Genomic DNA, 22,194 nt, shown 5'->3' on the forward strand with positions numbered 1-22,194 from the left:
CTTGAAACCCCACCAAGAGATGAGGACTCTGTACCCAGCTCAACAAACACACTCCAGCTGCGCACGGAGCAGAGGGACCCGCTCCTCCAGGAAGAGCGATATCCTTGCTCCTCCTCTGACTCATCCATCCTCCTTCCCGAGGGTGGAAGGCCTGACATCTGCAACAACTGACCCACCTAAGGCTTCATCTGCAGCCACGGTGGCACCAAGTCAGTCCCCCAAGAATGAGAGCAGGCAGAATTCCAGTTTGAAAAAGAATGTTTTTGTTGTTGCCAATGTTGTTGAAATTAACTGCTATACCAGAAATCATTGTTATCCTCACATCCTGGAGCCTCAGATGTCTGGCAGATGTAACTGCTCAAGTTCTGGGTAAGTCGGGAACAGAAGAATCCTTGTAGGAATCTTCACAGAAATTCCACAATTGCGTTTGCTGAGAGGGATCAAAAAGGATTTTACTACGCGCAAGTATCTGTAACCACCACAACTTCCACTATAACTTCCCAATGGGCTGTTAAGAACATTAACCATGATTCCTTCATCCTGGAGAACACTGATGGGATGGGATTAAGTCAAGGACTAAACAAAATCAAGTATTTGAGAGGAAGCCTTTTCCCAAGAGCAACGTGTTACAGCTGACCTTGTATGACTCAAGACTTCTGACACCACTTGCTAATGCAACAAAACAATAAGAACGGTCATAAGACCACTGCAGATGAGGAGCGAAAGAATGAAATGAAGAACAAAATCCATCTCAGTAAGTCAGTGTGTCAGCAGTTTCTAGCTCCAATTCTCAAGTATTCACAACTCGGCTGCCCAGAGCTTTCTCCCAACCAACGTTGGGCAGAGCTGGCTCTGGCCTAGGCACAGAGGGGCAGCGAGCAAACGTTCAGAGGAGGAAAGCTAAAGAAAAGCGATGTCGGAACGCGCAGGTGAGGAGGCTCTGGCACGGTTTCACAGCTGGGAAGGGAGGGGTGTCAGAGCGAGCGCGCCTCGGCACCCCGGGCACACTGCAAACAGACAAATGACTCCTCAACTTATTTTTTGCTCGGCAACTTATTTTAGCGCTGGCCGGGGCCGGGGCCGCTCCCTCCCTACCCCCGCTCCCGAGGCTGCGTGCGTGGCTCCGGCGCCGCCAGCCCCGCTCCCGATGCCGGCCAGGGCCCTTCCCTCGTTATGTAAATGAAAACCTCAAGGAAAACCACAGAATTCAGGGATCTGTACGGCATTTTGGCTGCTGCCGCAATCACACACTTGCTTTGAACCCCCCCCCCCCAAAATGGGATTATTTCTCAGGACGCAGCAGCCGGGCAGCGCCCCAGGGTGAGGTGGGGGCTCGGGAGCAGCTTCCCCCCTCTCCCCAGTGCCATTCACGGGCTCCGCGCAGCCTCGCCCCCGGCTCGGCCCGAACCCCGAGGAGGAAGCGGCCCCAGAGGCACCCCCCCCCTCCGCCCCGGTGCAGGCCCCTCCGCCTCCTCCGAGTCACTGATCGGTTCTCCCCGGGGCCTCCTCGCCCCCCGCAGCCCCCCGGCCCGGCCCGGCCATGGGCAGCGCTCCCGGTGCGGCGCGGCCCGGCCCCACGTGCCCGGCGGGCCCCGCGGCTCCCGCTGCCGCGCCGGCCCCAACATGGCGGACAGGAAGCTGCCCCAGCGCGGCGGAGAAGCTTCCAGCCGGGCCGGGGGAGGAGGCGGCGGAGGAGGAGGAGGAGGAAGGCCCCGCCGCCGCCGCCCCGCGAAGGTCACAGGCCCCGTCCCGCCGCCCTGCCCCGGACCTGTTCTCCGCTTGGCCGCCTCTTGGTGCTGCGGGCCGCCGTGCTTGTGCTCGTGTCGGAGCGGCGGCTTGGGCTGGGCTCGGCCGTCGGGCGGCGGCAGGTAGGCGCTCTGCGGGTGGTGGTGGTGGTGGCCGCAGTAGTAGTAATGGTGGTGATGATGGTGGTGGGGCTGCTCCTCCATGGGGGGCGGCTGGCGGGGCCGGGCCAGGCCGGGCTGGGCGCTCGCTGCTGGGCCGTGCGGCTCCGGCGCTGGGACGCGGCGGACTGGCAGCGCCCGCCCTGCAATCAGCGAGCCGCGCCGCCGCGCCCGCCCCTCGCCCCGCCCCGGCCCGGCGGCCGGAGAGGAGAGGCGAGGCGGGGAGAGGAGAGGATATGGAAGCCGGCCCAGCCACCGCGGCACGGCCCTGCCGGCCACCCCCTCGCCAGGTGAGGCCAGGGGCCGGGTGCGCTTCACCCCTCTCCCCCGTGCAAGCGCGGCCGTGCCGGAGCACAGCCACCTTCCGCTGCCTTCACCGCTGAGTCAGGCCTCGGAGCCTGGCGAGCGGCTCCCCCGCGGAACCGGGGCGGTGCACGCACAGCCTGGCTCCGCAGCCTCGCCCCCCGCGGGAGAGGGGCGGCTCGGGGTGCAGCAGAGCCCGTAAAGGAGCGGGTAATGCCGAGCAGGGGCTGCAGCAGGCCGGGGTAGCGCAACCGCGTCCGCAGGGCTGCGCCGGAGGGGAGGCGGTCAGCGGGAGCACCGCGTTAAAGCCGCAGTCACGGAGAACGCGGGAGCAGCAGCGCGCTGGGAGCGCCACCGGGTCCCCGCTCTGCTCCGGGGCTCCGCCCGCAGAGCGGCCGGGACGGAGCCCAGCACGGCTGTAGTGAGGGCCAGGCACCTCCACGCACCCCACTGCTGCTCCCGAGAAAAGCGCTGGAGATCAGGAATGATGCTTAACAAAGTGCCAGTGGTGGTGTTGGAAAGCCGGGGAGGGGAAGGGGGAAACAACTTGGAGCTTGTCAGAGTTTGCCCCAGATTCTCACCACTGCAAATCTCTGCTAATGCCCACTGGAGCGTGTCTTGTGGAGGGTCTGCAGCCAAGTGACCTCGAATCCTGCCTCTGCTCTGAGCATGTTCCTTCGCAGGAGGAAAAGGCCAGCAAGACTTTCCCCTCCACCTGCCTTTCCCCACTCCCTCGCAGACACAGGCATTCTCCATGGACAGCAAGGGGTTTCATTTGGACACAGCAGCGAGAATTGAGGCAAGAGTTAGGAGGGTAGGAAAAGGGCAGCAAGAGGGATGGGGAGACCAGGGATTGACACAGGCTGGATTCAGGTGCAGAGTCCTGCTCTGAGTTATTCAGTACTCCAGTGTGGTTTATTACCTGCAGATACTCAGAGCATGAACCACAACAAACAGGAAGCATGAGTGACAAAACGGGATCATGGAATTAAAGACGCTTATAATTAATATGCACAAAATAAAAAAGGCTGCAGAGACAAAAATAGTATTTCCTCACATCTCAGGGCTTGCAATTGCAGCTTGTAACATCCTGCTGTATATTTTACGTATTAATATATAGTAAACAAAGTTCCTGTGTGCAGAAAGCTCTATGAGGCCTCAGCTCTGTACAAAGGACAGTCCTTGCCCAGAGATTTTGCAGTTCCCAGTTTCATTTCACCAGAACATAGTTGAAAGTCTGTGCCTCAAGCACAGCTCCCCATTCCACCCTCTTTTATACCCAGGAGGTAAAACCTTTCCTACCAGAAATACCAACTTCTACATTAATATAGAGGATTTTTTCAAGGTTTGAGGTGTCTGCAATCCTTACCAAGCCAGCCCCACAGTTAATATTCATGTTCAGCATAAAGAAAAGTGATTCAAAACACTGTGAAACCATTTAAGCACACACCTCTGAACTTAGGGCCTTACCCGTGCTCTCAGGAATAACGGTCCTTTCAAAGGCTGACTCAGAGTGACCTCATGCTGCTTAGGAGACAAGTCTTAAAATGAGGAGTCAGGCTTTAATCACGCTTGACATTTTATTGGTGGCTTGGAAGAATTTATTTTTAATATAAGGAACTGGCTTGAAGACACAAACTTCAAAAGATTCAGGAGAAAGCAAACAGTGATGGTGGACAGATCAGCTCTGTACACATAGGTACAGGAGAAGTTTAAGTATTCTAAGTACAGAGTCCAGAGGAGATGCTGCGAGGGCTGGAGCAGCTCTGCTCTGGAGCCAGGCTGAGAGAGCTGGGCTGGTTCAGCCTGGAGAAGAGAAGGCTCCTGAAGGGGAGACCTTAGAGCAGCTCCAGTGCCTAAAGGGGCTACAAGAAACCTGGAGAGGGGCTTTGGACAAGGGATGTAGGGACAGGACAAGGGAGAACGGCTTTAACCTGCCAGAGGGGAGACTGAGATGAGCTCTTAGGCAGAAGCTCTTCCCTGTGAGGGTGCTGAGGCGCTGGCACAGGGTGCCCAGAGAAGTTGTGGCTGCCCCATCCCTGGCAGTGTTCAAGGCCAGGTTGGACACAGGGGCTTGGAGCAAGCTGCTCTAGTGGAAGGGGTCCCTGCCCGTGGCAGGGATTGGAACTGGGTGAGCTTTAAGCTCCCTTCAACCCAAACCAGTCTGGGATTCTATTCTGTCACTTACAGGTGTCATGACAGCATTATCTAAAGCTTGAAAAACACATTTTTAAATCCAAACTAATGCATGTCCTCCAGTAACAGACCAGGCACACAGCGCAAGGCACCATGACACGGCTCATATGGCTACAAGAGGGGGAAACACTGCCATGCCTAACGCAGGGAGGCATTTGAAGGGTGCTACAAGTTCCAGCATGCAATGCTGCGCTGTGGGCTAGCGTCTCCTACATGGCCTGCTGGGACATGTAGTCTTTTGAAGCTCAGCTCCCATCGTTGATACAACATCACCCTAGTTCCACTGTGTATTAATATTCAGTAGTTGTTCAGGATGTGTTCTCAGTGGAGAAGGGATACCAGAGATTTCCATGCCTCCTCATCCACAGTTTTCCTTCTTGCTGCTCTCTGTGTTTGCAAGCCAGCAGGGTCTCAAGCAAAAGGAAGAGGTAATTTTCCTTAGAATTCCACACCCAGTGCTAAGTATTCCCACATCCAGGCACAAAGTTGGGCACAGCCAGCATAATTCAGTCATTTATTCAAAGCCTTAGTTTATAAAGCTTTGAAGTAAATGGCTTTTCAGAGAACCTGCCACTTAAAGCTGCAAAATGAAGGCAGCAAAGAATGAATCAACTGCTACAGAAACCATGAGAAAGTTTTCCTGGAGAGCCTGACCTGAGATGAGCTTTGAGTTCACATGAAAATGCAGTTAAACTGAGAAGCTAATCTAGTGATTTTCTAAGAACAAATAATTTCCTTTCACGGGCAATCCTCTTTTAAGACATTACATTTCATTTCCATTAAGTGTGTTCAGGTAAGTTCAAACTGAAGTTATAAAATTAATCCATGAAAAGAAAAATGCTGTCTTTGTATTTCTTTTGTCTGACTCCTATTTAAAACTCAGAAGTGGGAAACATCCAAATTACCATATTTATAGATACTGGGAAGGGCTCTCAGACAAAGTGTGGCATTTATTTACATTTTTTTTGCCACAGGGTTTTCATTTATAGCAAGGTTCAGGCTCTGTACCCCAACACATCCAACCTAATAACGCACTCAAGCAGATGCTTAGTTCCAAGTATGTTTATAGCAATATTATTCAAGACCTTGATACATTAAGCCCCTGAAATCTAATGTATTTCAGTGCAATGCAGTCATGATTTAGCAGCTGCTATTCAGATGTTGGAGGAAGATGTGAATCTCAGAAGCAGTTTAGTCAAGATGGATGACAGGGTGCTAGTGCTCCCTGCAGCCTCCTGTTTGACCAGGGTGCAGCTCACAACTGGCCTTTGCAGTTACCTTCAGGTAAGGTGGAGCCTCTCCTTGACTCTATTTTTGTACTCACTGTGTACATTATTTATAGGTTCAGAGCTGGTCTCTTGAAAGACTCCTTTCTCTAGAGACGGATATTAGATTTTGGGTTAGAGGTCTTAAAAAGCAGCAAAAGAAAAAAAAAAAGGATTTAACCCCCTAACTGAATTGTAGGAATGGGTACCGTACACTTACCTTTCCCACTCCTAACAACTTAAGCATTGCTACCTAATAGCACATGCTCAATTAAGATGTTTTTTCCTCCCGAAACTTAACTTCCAAATGCCATAAGCACACTATGTTAATCCTTCAGTCACTCTCCAGAAAATTAAGGCAGCCCAGCACCAGAAATAACCATAGGGCATAGTTTTGTGAGGCAGCAAAACTGACGTAATGGCTAGCTGCTTCTGAAAGGGAAGGTCATCTCTGCCTGTGCCTGCCTCTGCCCTGCCCTCACAGCAGCACTGGTGCTTCTCTGAACCTGTTTGAGAAATTAAACTAAAAGGCAGTTCTTCAGATGAAAAAGTGTACATTTTTATGCTGGTTAAGCTTCCTGAGGAGCCAGACAAGTATTAACACCCTTAAGAATAGGCTGTCATGACAGCAGCTCAGGAGTTGCCTTCTGCAGCTGAGCGATGAGCCCTTCTGGGAATTGGGCAGTAGGGACACAGCTGGGGCTGCAGCCACTTAAACCATCTAATGTTATTTTGCTCATACTTGTGAGTCAGTCCCCTCAAATGCTCAAAGAGGGATGACGTGATCACCCTTCAAAGTGTTTTGAGTGAGCTGTAACAGAACAGCTGTAAGCAGTGGGACCTCTTTCTGGTGGCTACATCTATTGTTTAATAGGACTAGATCTGAGGAACATCGCTGTTGTAAACACATTGAAGGGTCCACTCAGGCAGGAGTAACATTTGCTGCCCATATTTGCATGAAAAATTGTTTACTAGAGTGCAACCATAAACTGGAGGCAGCTTCTTGGATACGTATAAGAAGCAGCACTGGAGGCAGGCAGCAGGTTAGCCTCAGCCAAGTTTCTTGTTACTAGTCTGGGATTTCAAACAATCCTAACTCTGGGCTTTCAGACAGTTCTGGATCTCCTCCTGCTTCATTAGATCACCATAGGGACCACAGAGAAATCCACACAAACACCTTCCAAGGTGTTCTTGCAAGAACTGCCCTGCTTTTAGGGCCTGACACACAGGCAGCCCTGTCTGACTTACAGGGGGGGTTGTAGCAGTCACTGCGCGCAGTAGACTTTGACCTCTGGAAGATAAATGAGAAAAGGCTCAATCCACAAATCCCAAGTACTTTTTATCTTGTTATACAACACAGGAGTCACAAGGTCGCTGGTCACATTTCATTCTCATTCCATTTGGATACCAAGCAGTTATTAGTTTGAAACAGGGTTGGGTTTTCTTTTTTAGTCATTATTTTTAACATAAGCATTGGGTATGTCTGCACCTGACACACAGGGAGTTCAATATGTGTTTGGACTTGGAGTCTCCAACCTAACAATGCAGAGCACTAGAAGAACACTGCCTTTGGAAGGGTCTTATTTGAGTTATTACTAAAGTTGTTTCATTTGGTGACACAGGGCAATGATACTTGACTACAAGATTAGGGATTGAGAAGAGCCCTTGTCTGGAGGAAGATTAAAAAGACTGGAACCATTCACCTCTGAGGGGGTGAATCAAAAATGTCCACAGTGAAGGTATTACAGAATGCATAGCCTTGAGATAGCACCTTATGTTCACCTTATCTCAAAACATAAGAACATGAAGGGGAGGGAGGGGAAGGAAAATTAAAGGATAAGCAGCCACATTTTAATGCTTTGCATTAAATGGAATGCATGGAATTCATCAATATGCAACATTGTGAGGAGCAAAATAGTATGTATTCTCAAAGAATGGGCATAATTCAGCTAAAAGTAAATATTTGACATCTAAATTAGAAGATTTGAATGGATTATTATCTATTATTCTTCAGGGCACAAGTGAGCTTCTACCTTAGGACTTAAGAAGCTATTTCTGTGAGGCATCCAGTACCTGGAGAGCTCAAACAGAACTGGGGAGCAGAATTTACTCATAATAAACCCATCTACTCCAAAGGAACCATGAGCTGAACATAAACACACAGCTGATGGCTCTAGCCTAGGCAGGAAGAAAACACAAGGCACTAGAGACCAGTAAGGACTGGCAAGGCAAGCACTGGTCACTATGCAGCAGATGCCTCTTAACATCTGGATTCCACAGAGGGGTTCTTACATCTTCAACTTAATGGATCTAGGCTCCAATTTCTAAAATCCAGGTATTTTAGTTACTAAGTGACAACACTGCAGAAGGCAAAAGGCTAACTCTCATCTCATTTTCCTTGGAATACGGTCCATAGCTCTTGTGCTCCCCCGCAGTTTCTTTACTTCACTGCTTACCTACTCATGAGGAGGCATTACAGGACAAAGGCTTTTGTTCACAGTAAAGGGGTTGTGGAACAGCTATTCTGGCACAGCTCCCCAGGTGGGGATACAGTTCACATAGGCAAAAGAACTCACTAAACCATCTCCTTAAAAGGCAAACTACACCATCAGAATAAATCATGTCTACATCTTTGCTTTTTGCATGCCATCATTGCTGCAGGGGTAACTCTGGGGTTTTTACATTCCAGCCTGCATAACTCTTCTGGCAGGACTTGTAGTTCCTTGACCAGGAAGACAAGATGCACCAGGAAACAAGCAAACAGCAGCAGAAAAAACAGAAAAGCTTGCTTTGTTTTCTTGACAAAGTGTGGAAGGTGTTTTCTTAACAGCTTCTTTTTTTTGCACATATTGAAAGAGAAGAATGAACTAATGAGCCATGAGCTTGGCTCTGTTAACAATGAGAAGGGAACTGTGTCCACAAGTCACCTCTGGGGTGGAGAAGAGCAGCTGAGTAGCAGTACACAGCAACACCTACAAAAGAATTTATTTACTACATGTATGGAACAAGATTATTATCTCCTAATGAACTGTAGAGAAACATAAGTAAAATCTAAAGACATAAACAACTCATCTAGAACCGAAGCAGAATTCTAGATGCAAGACCCCCTGCTCTGCTGGAAAGTAGCCCAGCAATTCATACACCAAGTCCAATTAATAATATTCATTCTTCATTATCATCTTTACACTGCAATAGACCTCATGGCAGCCCCAGGAAAGGATATGAGTCAATCCTTGACTAACTGGCTCTGATTCATTAAGGAACCAAACACATATAAAATCACTCAAGAGAAAAAAAAAAAAAAAGCTAAGGTTTGCCTGGCTGATAATTTATCTAATGGCTGCTAAGATTGGAGTAATGGGAGAGGGATGAGAGGGAACAGCACTACATTGCTATGGAAACCAGAATTTTCAAAATAAAGGTTGCAGATCTAAAATAATCCATACTGGTTTTGATGTGCCCTCCCTTTGCCACAACGAGCCAGACAGGCTGACCAGCCAGGGTCAGACAAAAAGCTTGCATGTGGTGACAGAAGATGTCCCATGGTTCATGTTCCTTATCCCAGTGCAGGATGGGCTCTGGAGAGAAACCTCAGTGTATGGTCTGTTACCTGTACAGTTTGGGGAGTTTCCCTGCCATGCAGCCAGTCTGGTCAGGCCAAAGCAAAATGAATCTGTAACCACCTGAGGTGGGAAGTGTTACCTTTATTCCACCCTATTGATAATCCCGACTATTTCCAGAGTCCTTTTTTTATTATTATTAAGTGAACTAAGACAACACAATATATACAGCTTTATGAAGTTCTAATCCCCTCACATTAGAGGAAATTCCTTACACACTAGGAAATTCCTTACACTGCAAATAGTTCCAGTGCAGTTACTGTTCAGGGTATCCCTGTTCTTTGCTCCCTGTTAGTCCCATTTTTGAAAGACAGCTGGTAACTTCCCCGCTTGTGCCTGGGCAAAGGGTTTCTCATTTTAGACACACATGTACCTCTATACCCCACCTACCCAGTATCAGCTCACTGATTGCTGCTGTAAACAAGTCCAGGCTCTAGGAATGCTGACTCACAGAGCTAAGGCTATGGGAAATATTTAGAGCTGCTAAAGAAGCGGAGCTCAGCAGGTTTCCTGCCCTTCCTCCTTATCTGTGAGCCCCTTGTCATGACAGGCTGTAATGAAGGACCTTGCTTCCTCAGAGGAGGCAAAGAGTAGGTACTTGCTTCCTAAAGATAGCCCAGATTCCTCTGGATTCCCAGTTGCTTGCTAGTAATTGCAGGCAGAGGAAGAAAACCCCCAGTGCTTACAACTACAGGGCTACAGATGTGCCCTCCAGGGTAGGCTCTCTCCTGCCTAATGCAGCATTGCTCACTTCAGTGCACTTCTGTGATGTACACAGATTCCTTTAACCCCCCCCAGTATCTGCTATGGAAGGCTATGCTTTACCTATAGACTTTACTGAACCGGATTTAGCTCCGATTCCTGCCTTCAGCAGAGCTGAGTCAGTGCAGACAGGCAAATCACTGTTTGCTTTGAGAGGGTTTGCCACCAATCGAGACACGAGGACTGGGTGCAAATTATGGTTTGCTGTGGGCATGCCAGCACAGGCGAGGAGAGGAACCTGTGCTCAGGCTGAGCTGCAGGGACATGGAGCAGTGCAGGAAGATGGGCGCTATCTAGATGGGAGCCAGTCTGGGTGCATTCTGCCTCTGTGAGCACACTGCTGCACCCAAACCAATCAGCTCTGGATTTTATCCAAAGGACAAGCTGATTGCCTAGCAGCCCATTTTCCCCACTGGGAAGTGGCCTCCTGTTGCAAAAGGCAGAGCATTTAGGGAAAGAAGAATTTTATACCCACACAATTCACATGGCAAATAACCCCAGAAAGCCTATGAGGAAGCATTTATGGCTGGCTGGGATGGGCAGGTTGCTAAGCCTCAGCCTGCTGCTCCTCCTCCCATTACCTACACAGCTCATTTGCAAAGAGGCAGAGGCTGATGAGCTACATTTGCAAGCTGGGCAGGGCAGACCAGGGAGCAACTCTCATTGAGGGGAAGAAGCAGGCTGTGGCCAGAGCTGTATTGCAGTGCTGAGAAATGACTGTGCTAAATGGTCATGGTACTAGTATTGAGTCGATTTTACCTATAACCTAACTAGAGTCCACAGCCAATGCGGCCTGTAGCTTCAAAATGCACCAGAAGCACACAGCTAGGGATACAGAGCTTCCCTTTTTATTGGCAATTGAGTTTCAGCTTAGCTGTACACCAAACGAAATCCTCAGCAAGCTGATCTTGCAACATAATTCTCTCTATACTTGACAATTTAGAGATGCATTTGGTTGAATCTCCCCCTTTCAAGGTAACAGGAGCCATTTTGCATAGATGGAGGCTGAGGCTGATCCTACAAGGCTCTCACACTAGTTTAAGGGAACAGTAACTATAGTGCTTTTGCCCTATTTATAGTGATTACTCAAAGCCAACCTGAGGTCCTGTCAGTCCTTCATCTCAGCTAACTGCTGTGAAGCTGGCTCAGTGTGAAGATGGCCCTATACAAAGAATAGATCAGTTTGTAAATACAGAACAGCTGCTTTAGCAGAATGCAAGGAAAAGAAGCAAGGATGTTGCTGGGCAGAGAAAGCACTGCAAGAGCTCACAGATAGCCTCCTTTCTCCAAAGGCACATGCGCACTGCTATCATTCAGTCACATTTCTCTCAAGCTTCCTGGTAGCAGTATCAGCAAGTGTGTTCTGTCACATCTGACTGGCTGCAGGACTCTGTCCTCATCTGACAGCAATGACCTGGCCTCAATTTTTCACTATTTTGTCACCTCCTTCCTCTCTTTCAGCACCATAAAAATCAGTGGGCATGAAACCTGCAGCGCAAAGGCAATTCTCGCTAGCACAGCCTGCTGCAGCACTTACCTCAGCACGCAGGCGGCTGCAGGAATGGCAAACCCCTCCTAACCTACATTAGATTCCCATAATGTTTCAGATCAGGCACTTCACTTCCAAACTTGGCTGAGATTTATCTCCATGGCCAGACTTAGGATGCACAATAGAGACTTCAAAATCTGAGGGTCATGGTGAGAAGCTCTGGTAAACTGCTATGCTTTACAATAACAGACAGTTCAACCCCATAAGAGAGCCCAAAACCAGATACTGAAACCCCCCTAGAATGAAGGCCACCCAGATTTCTCCACATACAAACTGTGCTGTAAAACATCAGCTCTGGTTGAATGGCTACAGCAAAACACCCTTGACATTGCCACAGCCATAGCCGTGCTGGCCAGAGGTGATATCATGGACTGTGCTCGCTGTCTGGAAATGAGGAGCAAGGAATACGCTGCTGGTGGCTGTTCAGTCCAGTGACACATCCTGACATGGGCCACAATGAGACCGAAACGGGCAGTTGATGCCTTTTAAACGTAATGGCAATAAAACCCCACAGAGAAGCTGTGTACAAGCACAGTGACTCGGTCAGTGGCAGAGGGTCTGCCCAGGCCTTTCATGCTTTTGTCCATCTCTTGCTGTACCACCTTAGTCCTTCCCCACCCCTTAAGACCTCTCTCACGTCAAGGCTGCTCAGATAATTAAACTGCTGCTGTTTCCCCTTTGTTTGCTCAGTTCTACCTGCACTGAACAGCAGCAAAAGTGCTCTCCCATTGATGTCACCACTACCTTTAAGAAAAAAAGCTGACCTGTAAGCTATTTTTAGCCACGTTGTAAAGTTGTGGAGCTATTTTGGTCACGTCTCTGTACTGGAAGCTGCAGGATGCTGACAGGCTCCGTGTCAGCCTTGGGAACAGGGACTTCAACTGTGAATGAGAATGGCTTGTGACTTCACACCAAGGCTTCTCTGCCCTTCCTGTGCCATAGGACTCTTTCACACCAAGACTTGATTCCTCATCAGTTTAAAAGAGCAACACATCTTCCTGAATTCTGCTGGATACCAGAGGCTCTGTAGGGCCTTTGCACTACTGTCCTTTAAGACTGCACTGCTTCTAGGTCTGCAGAGGGTGCTGCTTATTCTGCGAGCTCCCTCACTCCCGAGGAGGGGAAATGTACAATTATGAGTCCACAAAGACACTGCACAAGATTTTATCTATCTTCCTATGCAATAAGCATTAGGCCAGTGCCTGCTGACAAGTCAGATGCCATGTAACTCTGTAGAAGGAAGAGCAGAAAGGAACCATTTGCATAGCAACATGTTGTTCTGCATACAGACTAATGCCTGAGAGCTCTGGGGTACATCCAGGGCATCAGGCAGAAGGTGCCTGGTCTAGACAATTGTTTTCTCTAGAGTGCCCAAGGGTTGGTTGCCAAGTTTGCTGGGGCTATGTAGCAGGTGCAAAGCATAGGCAGAGCAGAAGGCAGAGCAACTGGATTTAACAGAATTAAGCCCACAGATACAAAAGGAAGTTTGAAGGATATGAAATACGAAGTAGATGAAAGAAAGGAAAATACTGCAACTGGTGTGTTTAGGACAGGGGTGGGTGAGTCAGATCTATACAGGAGGAACAAGGGAGTAACTGTGTATGCAAGTTTTTGAACAGCTGTCAGTCTGAGAAAACTCCTCTTAGGACTACTCTTAATAATATTTCCTCTTTGACATACTGCTCTCTTCAGCTATAGTTCACATCTTCCCAAGACACTTCAGACAGTGAGTCGCGCACCAGTCTTGTTTGGGACAAGTCCCTTATGCAGCAAGAGGAACCAGAATTTCATCAAGTCAAGGTCTATCTCACATATTTCCCCCTGAAACATTTCTCTAAAGGTTCTTTTTTTAAGAGATCTCACACCAAAACCTACAGCCTGTTCCTAAGGTGAGCCACTCCTTACTCCACTGACACAACTTGCGTCTGTTTTTGTGAGCACAACCCACGTATCTCGTCCAAGCAGGACCAGCGCCTGTTATAACAGGATGGACCATCCCAGGCAAACACTAGCAACCTGTTGCAAACACAAAAGTTGATTTACAGAGCATCACTGTATTTCACTGGGTATTTCAGTGGAAGGAGCTGTTTTATCTCATCTGGTCCCAGGCAGGCATTAATCTGTGTTACATACATCACAGTCCTCACGCCAGTGAAATCAGCTGACCATTAACTAATATTTTATGGCATGGAAATTAAAACCAGCTTAGGAAGAATGTAACTTTTTAGTCATTAGGTGGAAATGGCATGGAGTGAATAGTATTGTTTAATATGTTATTTTAGCAGGACAGAATGGAAGTGCTGCAGTCCAGCTCAGACACAGAGCCATGTCTGCAGCAATGTGTCAAGACCTGTTGGGTCAAAAAGCTCAATGAAGTGTTCTGTGTTTCAGCTTTCCCCAGAGAAGCCCAGTAGCAGACATTCCATAGTGCAGACATTTTAGTGAGATGAAACAACATAGAAACATTACATTCCTTCCCTGCCCAGCTTCAGCAGCCTTGTTTTGGGACACTGGGGAAGCAAGGTAACAAACACGTCTGACAGAATGGACAGAAAACCTCTCAGCTCCTGCACGGTAAACCCATGCTCCTGTTAGCAAAGCTTTGCCAGTGTGGGGAGTTAAGTACTTCTACCTTTCATCACCTTCTAAATACTTAGATTTCATCTGTTTTCACACAATTTATCTTACTGTGAGAGCATTACTGGAATCATTACTTGTCTCCACCAATTAACGAAAACATCCTATCACCATCTCTACAATGCAGAGATTTTACCAGCAAACATGAAGAAAATGCATTTTTAAATATGCCTACACCTGCTCTATTTTCTGGTTGGAAACACCAGGCGTACAGTAACAAATCACAGGCAGCTCACCCCACAGACGTAGTCAGAGGTCGCCAACCAATTGTGTGGATCTAGGGAAGTGCACATCATATGCGTTCGCTGACAACTGCAATTGTTCCGAGCCTCCTCTAGGGAGTGCAGTCGTAAAGGGAGAAACGAAAACTGCGGCACACATGCCAGCTGGTAACCAGTGACTCAGGATATTCAGGCCGCCACAAATGGTGTCTGTCCATTTCCAGCTGAATACAGGGAGCAGCAATGAGGTTTGAGGTTGATGTAAGAGCAGGATTCTACTAGAACCCGAGGTCTGCTTTAGCATGTGAAAGAAAAGTCTGCCAAGATACTAAAAATCAAGACAGAAATTAAGCAATAAGATTTCAAATACCGGATCAATCATTTAACCCAACACACCCACAGCTGAATGCAGCATGGACAGCACTGCTATGGGGCTTCCATCTCTTGCCCACTTGCATATCATGCTGCATATCCATCAGATCATCCAGGAAAAGCCTGCTCAGTCTCAAAACATCATTCAGGAGGCCGTGGCCTCTGTGCAAAGAACACCAGACGCACATTCATTTCTAGAACTAGCTGTATTCTGTGTGCATGTGCACATCTCTGTACCAGAAACTGGGCAGAGCCACCAATTTACTTCACCCCAGAATCACAAAAAAGCAAAGCAGGTAAGATCTGGTGAGGAATTATGGATTAAAAGGCATAAGGTTGACTATTTCCTCCTTGCAAATCACGTGCACGCCTCACCTCTACAACCTTCTATGCCTTCCCCAATGATGGACCAGAACATGAAATGAATCTGATCAGAACAGGATCTTAAAACCCCAAAATAAAATCCATATTCCCAGTCTTCAGAAAACCCCAAGTATAATCCCTTAGTGTCACCACGACGACACACCTTTAGAAGCAGGGTGTCTTTCTGTCCCGCCATACCAGACATTCTTTACTTTTCTAGGTAAGTGCTACATAAGAAGCTGTTGTCACAGTGATTAGGAGATTGCATAGTGATCCACCGAAGCAGAGATCTTCTGCAAGATTCTCACAGGGTGCCAGGCTCTGGGTTGCTCTCTGGAGCCAGAGAGGAGCAGCAGCTCTGAGGACAGTGGGTTTGGGAAGCCAAGAGGCAGCAACCATTGCTGCTTAAGGATAAAGCTGCCAGGCTGACACAAACATTGCCACACACAGAAATCATCTACAGAAAACTCAAAGAGATATCCATGTATCCCAAGCAGAGCAACCAGACCAGTGGCCAGAGATTTCACTTTCAACCCAGGCTTCAAGTGGCTGCAGATACCTGTAGGGCAATGCTGGTCTTCTGTTTTTAGAAGCTAAAAGTTCCCTCTGTGTGTGTTACTAGATGTGGGTTCTGCAACGAAAATGCCAACAGCTTGCTCAGTTTAGGCTGAACAGCATTGCTAGTATCTGCTAGTACGTAACAGCCCATGGGAAGGGGGTAGAGGCACTGAGCACAAGCTTCATGTTTACTCAGCAGGCACGAGCTGAAGAGAACCATCTGATTCCTAACTCCTGTTGCCTCCCACTTTTTGTTTCATCTTCATACTACATATAAGCTACACATGAAAGTTAACTTTCATGTGTAGCTTATATGTAGTATATGTAGAAAGCCGATTCACTCACCCACTCCTCTTGCTGTTTTCTCACCTGTCTCCCTCAACCAGCCTACCAGAAGTCCTACATACTGACATAAGGAAAAAAGAGCAAAAGCCTCTAGAAAGTGTGATAAATAAAAAGGAACCATCAGCTCCTTTTCACCCTTGCAAAGAACAGAGTATCTCCTCCCTAATCTCTCCCATTCTCTTGAGCACTTATTTCTTTGGCTGTCTTGAATAGTTACAGGTGTTTATTTAATAGAAGCATGGGAAAGGAAAACTTATTAAAAGATGTTCAGGTATCTGTAAGAATATTCCTGGTGAGGGCACCTTTGGTTTCTAGGGGGATGTTGAGGATGTATGCATCATCACAGTCTCAGAACTTCATTTTCCACCTATGTAGGATTCCCACACTGGATTACAACCTGCCTTCACATAGGAGAGGAAGCTTTCAGTGAGGTCACACCAGACGCTGACAAGCACTGATGGGTGAGTCATGCTGCAGTAGCCAGAGATACTAGCAATAGATTTGTTAATCTGTATGCAGCCTAACTCTTCTTCTGGTCTATTCAAGAGTGGAACACAATGGCACAGAGACGGGTGACTGCTGAAGATCAAGGCCGTATTTTCACAACTGCTTTGTGGATTATAATAAGAACCAGCTCCTGCCAACAATGCAAACCGTGTCATTTTACTTGTAAAATGGAAAATCAAGATCCAGATGGGGTCAGCAGTATAGCTGTTCATTGGAGGTCACTGGAAAAGCCACCATGCTAATAAGGAATCGAAAGGTTCTCAGAAGAGTTCCACCAACTCTTGCTCCAGCAGTTTTAATCATCTCCTCTAGCAAACTGCTCTTCTAGAGGCTACATCCCTGTGTCAGGCTCAGCACCAGCCAGTCTAGCACAAAGGCCAGTGTTAGGCCTAACAGCATTGTTGCAGCTAACAGCATTGTAACAGCATTGTTAGGCTTGGACTGAGCTAAGACATCTACCATAAACCGGCAGGGTCAGGTATGGAAACTCTCTTCTGCTGGCTTTGCTACAGGGGAGAAACCTCTGGAGAAGCACTAGACCAGACAACAGCAACATCCTGAACCACCACAGCAAAATTCAGTAGATCTTGTCCATGAAGTGTTTGGAAGTGTGACACACAAAACCATGGAACAAGTGAGATGCAGGGACCTAGTGCATGACAATGGAAAAAGTTTCATTTTGGCTAAACTACTGGACAGCCAGAAAAAGAACCAATAAGAAAGGGAAGAGGCAAAGGAAATTGAAAAAGTTCTGTAGAGGGAGAACAAAGAAAGGAGGTGCTGTTGTATTTTCCTTGTTAGGGAGCTATAGCAAGCTTCCTAAGTCAAGCAGAGAAGTAATTGTTTAAGACTTCTATTCAGAAGACAGTGTGAGCAGCAAATGCCAGTAAGACAACTAACAAAAGGTGTCTCTCAGAGAAAGCAAGCCACCTAGAGATTGCATAACTATAATGAATTTCCTCCCAGTTTCACATTATTAGTCACCTTTCACCCTTCTCTGCCAAAGGCCTCTTCTTATCCATCTATCCAAGGGCCAGAGCCAAGACACAAGCCTTTCCTGTCCTGCTTCTTTCCATCAGTTGCTCTTCAAGGTCAAGGGTTCCACAATACTGATCTTTGCTGCACAGGCCAGACATTTTGAACCAACTCCAGAGTAAAACCCTTTTCAGCCCTGTTTTGATGAACAGATCCTCCTTATACTCAGTTGTCACAGCCTGGAAAAATGGCTTTTGGACCAACATGTTTTGATTTTGCTGTTAAAAGGAGTCAAGAACATTGTTATCTATGACTGTGTTTAAGAGGCACCCCAACACCCCACTTATCTCTAAGCATCTGACCTACCAAAGTGCATTGCCTCTTACTGTGCTGTGTCAGTCGTGTTTTACTGATATTCTGGAAGTACTTCCTAGCATCAGTTCATTCGGCATTTATGTTATAAACTATATATATAAAAAAAGGCACCTGAAAAAGGAGAGCTTAATAAGCTTATTGTTATTCTGTTGCACAGAAAAATAAAAAGAATTCCTGGCTGCCCCTGAGCAACGTGTATTACAAAAGACCCTGAAAGAGATCAGGGGAAATATACATCTGACAAAAGAAAAAAAGAATTCTTTTTCAAGTTCTGAAAACATTACAAAGCAAAACTATTGCAAAGATCCATCAAGAAGCCCTCACCAACAGAAGACATAGCTACCTAGAGTCCCTTGGAAACCTGATTGGCTCAGGTGGAAATGACCTACTGGCATTTATTTGTAATTGCCCAGCATGGCAGATGCTGAGGAAGGAAAAGCTGTTGAGTCACACTGCAAGCCACTTTTCCACTTTGGTCTGGTTGCCCAGAGGGTAGAGTGGGACAGTCAGAAAGCTGAGATTCTGTTTATGCCTCTGACACTGACTTCCCATATGACCTTGGCAAGTACTTCTTGTGCCACTGTTTCCCCATTTCTTAATAGATAAAACCACTCCCTTGACTCATGGGACAATCAGAAGTGCAGAGCAAGGAATATGTTTATTTATCTAATAAAAGACAAGAGAGAAAAGAATGAAGTACTATTATTGTTGTGCTATAATACAAAAGCAGTTATGTAATAACATCAGTATTGCTTCATTTTTGTCATTACAACATCACAACCCATCAGAGGGATGCTGTCTGACATGGTAACTTCATCCCAGTGAAGGTACTGAAGTTTACCTCATTGATACAAAACCAGATTACAACCATCTGGAAGACTCTACCTCGTTTATTTTGACCAGCCTTTCTCTAGAACATGTTTTTCCTGTATAACCTCCTAACCCATAATAATGGCCCAAACTGCAGGTTTCATGAGCTAGGAAAAGCAAAACAATTCCTTGCTTGTGCATTTCACAACTAGTCACACACTTAAACACACGAGGGCTTATCTTTTCTTGAACAGAGGAGCTGAAAGTTAGTTTCTAACTCAGTACATAAAACATGCAAAGGGCACATTCTGAAGATCTCATTGCCAGGAAAGAAGTAAAAAAGAAACCTCTCTAATTTGGCTAAATTACATTCTGCTTGCATGATACCAAAATGCCTAAACCAAAACCATTGACAACTGCAATTCATAACTGCTATCACAATTAATAACCAAATTTAATTAGTTCAAGTTTGACAATTTATTCTAAAATCTACAATTGGTCATTTAAAAAGGGTCACAGTAAAGCAGCATGTGGACTGGAGGCTAAGGAAGGTAGGACTGTGATTACAGCAGCTGAAACTCTGCCCTAATCACACTCTTATCTTTCTTATCTACTCAAGTATTTATAAAGCAATGATTACTGTTCTAGGCCCCATCACTGCTCCCAGTTAACTCTGAACCAGGACCTTTGCATTGCTGTAAGTAGTTTATACTGCTAAAGGTGTTGCCATTCTGCTGAGACAGAAAGCCAAGCTCCTCATCACTTAAAGTCATTGCAAAAAGTAAACTATGACACTTCTGAAGAAGTAGGGGTGTTAACCCCAATGTCCTGGCCAAATTCCCAGCTGGAGTAATTACAATGTGCCTTGAATAAATTCTTGCCACAGTTTCCGTTGGACATAGTATTGTTCTCTACTTCCTCTCCTACAATATTATGGAGTGCTGATGCACACTCTTAAACGTCCTGTCTATGCTGGAGTGTTGTGTGGGTCTACCCCATGACCAGCTCTGGGCAGCACATCGGGAATGATGTGTTGAAACCAATTCCGCCTGGCAGCTGAACCTCTAGGCAATCTGCAGTTTGTATTTACTGATGTTCTGGCACCTCCTTCTGATGGAATTAACTTTGGGTATAGCTATTGGATAAGCAGATGGGTGCAAATCCCAATGCAGACATACATAAACCTGTTTAGTTCTTTAAATGAACTAAATTTGCATCAGGAAATCAGCAAACTAAGCTAAACTAACTTTCTAGATGCCTACCATGATCATCTGAGAAAGCAGCAAGAGCATGCCTAACAGCACAGGGCTAGAAAAGCACACTAAAAGTGCCAGTTTCGCTGGTGACAATAAACATCATAGTTTTCATATTGGCTGTTCCTTCAGAATTTCTGCTTATTTTTGAAGCTATCACTGAATAAGGATCAAATGCAAATCCAGTATTTTTAGTAAAATACTTGATAGTTAACAGTAAAGCATTATTCACATTTTTCTGCAGTCACCATTAGAGATGCTGAGAATTTTTACCTAGAGCTATCGTTGCCTTTCTATATGTGTAACAGAAAGAGGGGAGGCCCAATCTCTGCTGGTGTTTGCAGGGTTAGCTCTACAGACCTCACTACCTGAAGCTTTTACTCTCATCATTCATGAGCTTTAAAGGCAATTTGTCTGCTAGAAGAAGTACAAGATCAAGATTCAGAAGAACCTGATTCTCAATTCCACCTTATGACCCCATGGGCAGATCACTCCCTCTTACTGCTCCATTTAGTTCTCCCATTGCAAAAGCAAATGATACCACTCTTTTGCAAAACAAGTACGAGAACAAATTTATACTGATAGGCCATGCTGGGTAGATTCGTGTCAAACACCATTGTTCTAACATATGAAAATACAAATATTTACCTTTCAAGTTTGTCCTTAATTTCCCCCAAAGCATGCCTCCAAACCCATGTTATTTTAGAAAGACAGAAACTGTAGTTTCAGAAAGTGGAGGGTTTTATTTTTGTACCATTACAAAAATGCCTTTTAACTTGTCAAACGATACGCTACAAATATCTTTGGCAGATGAATGAAACCAAGTTTCCTGTCATAGCTGCCAACTTTAAGGTTGAGATAATCAGATAAACCTTTAGTTTGCCTTTCCCCAATAACTTACAACAACATATGTTTGAAGTGATCCACACTTGCCTTACTTTTCCCATTGGGATTTGAAAAGGCGAAGTATCAGACCAGTATGTGAGAAGTTTGCAGAACTCTTAGATGTGGTCCACAATTATTACAGCCAACCTCTGTTCTTATCTTCCCTCAGGTTTCCCCCATCCCAGGTTAAACAGTACCCAGTAGCTCTGCTTGTTGAAAGGTAAAAACAAAGTTTACATAAATAGTATCCAGCATCATCCTCAATGGTTGCTTCACAAAGCCTTTTTATAGGTACAAACAGGTATAAAACACCTGTTAGTTTATGGGAAAACAGGAAGGAAATTTGTTTTGCTTTTTTAATTTCAGCAGTAATTCTGGATTTAGAGTTGTACTTTTTCATATTGGAGACTTCAGAGCCATGAATATTTGCAGGGCACTTTATAACGTTGTCCCCTAAGCTATAAGCCTGAAATTAAAAGCGCAAGCAACCCTACAAAAACACCTTTTACAAACTGTGTCTTACGTAACTGTTTCTAACAATTTATTATCAGGATGTCAGTGCAAATTGTTGGTGATTCCTTGCCCCCATACTTCTGAAAGGGAAAGCAACTATAAACACAGGGGAGACTGACCTCAGTGATTTCCTCTGTTCAGGCAGGAGCACAATGCGCTTAAACACCATGACAAGGAGAGGTGGACTGTTTAGCATTCCTCCAGCTGTAATCTATAGTAAAACCAAATAAACAAATACATGACTACAAGACATGATAATTAATCCCTGCATGAAGCCAACTGTTATCTCTAGCTCATAGATAGAGATACCGAAGCACACAAAGGCTCAGCAACCTACCAAGTTCAAAACCCACCACAAGACTACAGCTCAGGATGCTCTGTGCTTGGCCTGGGAGATTTTTACTATTAAACATTTCTGACTGTGTGCCCTTGGCTGAACTACGTCCTGTGTATGGCCAGAAACGCAGTCACTTGGCCAGGCCAGTTGCACAAGAGTCAGCACAAGCAGACACCTACCACCTTCCTGGGATTAACACCTGTAGCTGAGCTGCTCCCAGCACGTGAAGTGTCCCCACTCAGCCGGATGTCCTCATCCTCAGCTTGCCTGCCCCAAACCCACCCCCTCTGACACAACTGCCCCTAACTGCCCCCAAACCTGCCCTCCTTCTCCACCTCCTCACCCATGTCCAGGCCCCACCTGCCCTATCCCCAAGACTTCCTTCTCCCTGCTCCTCCCCAGAGCACTCAGCTAAGCTTCCTCTTGCCTTTCCTCAGTGTCCTC

General features: G+C 46.4%; 1 protein-coding gene across 2 annotated transcripts in view; it reads right to left on the reverse strand.

The window, feature by feature from the left end:
• NUFIP2 (nuclear FMR1 interacting protein 2) overlaps positions 1-21,755 on the reverse strand; it is a 34,988-nt gene extending 13,233 nt beyond the window's left edge. The window contains exon 1 of one of the 2 annotated variants that reach the window (XM_057414828.1): positions 21,533-21,755. Coding sequence is in view for 1 of the 2 variants with exons in the window: in XM_057414821.1 (XP_057270804.1) it covers positions 1,769-1,949 (181 nt within the window). In the remaining variant the exon portion in view is untranslated. Of the gene's footprint in view, positions 1-1,768; positions 2,046-21,532 lie in introns of those variants that run through there. The other variant, XM_057414821.1, reaches the window with a different exon arrangement.
• Positions 21,756-22,194: the final 439 nt, after the last annotated feature.

The sequence above is a fragment of the Pezoporus wallicus genome, unplaced genomic scaffold (genome assembly GCF_028554395.1).
Source record: "Pezoporus wallicus isolate ANWC-B61680 ecotype Strahan unplaced genomic scaffold, APGP_CSIRO_Pwel_v1 contig_8517, whole genome shotgun sequence".
In the NCBI taxonomy this organism is placed as follows: Eukaryota; Metazoa; Chordata; class Aves; order Psittaciformes; family Psittacidae; genus Pezoporus; species Pezoporus wallicus.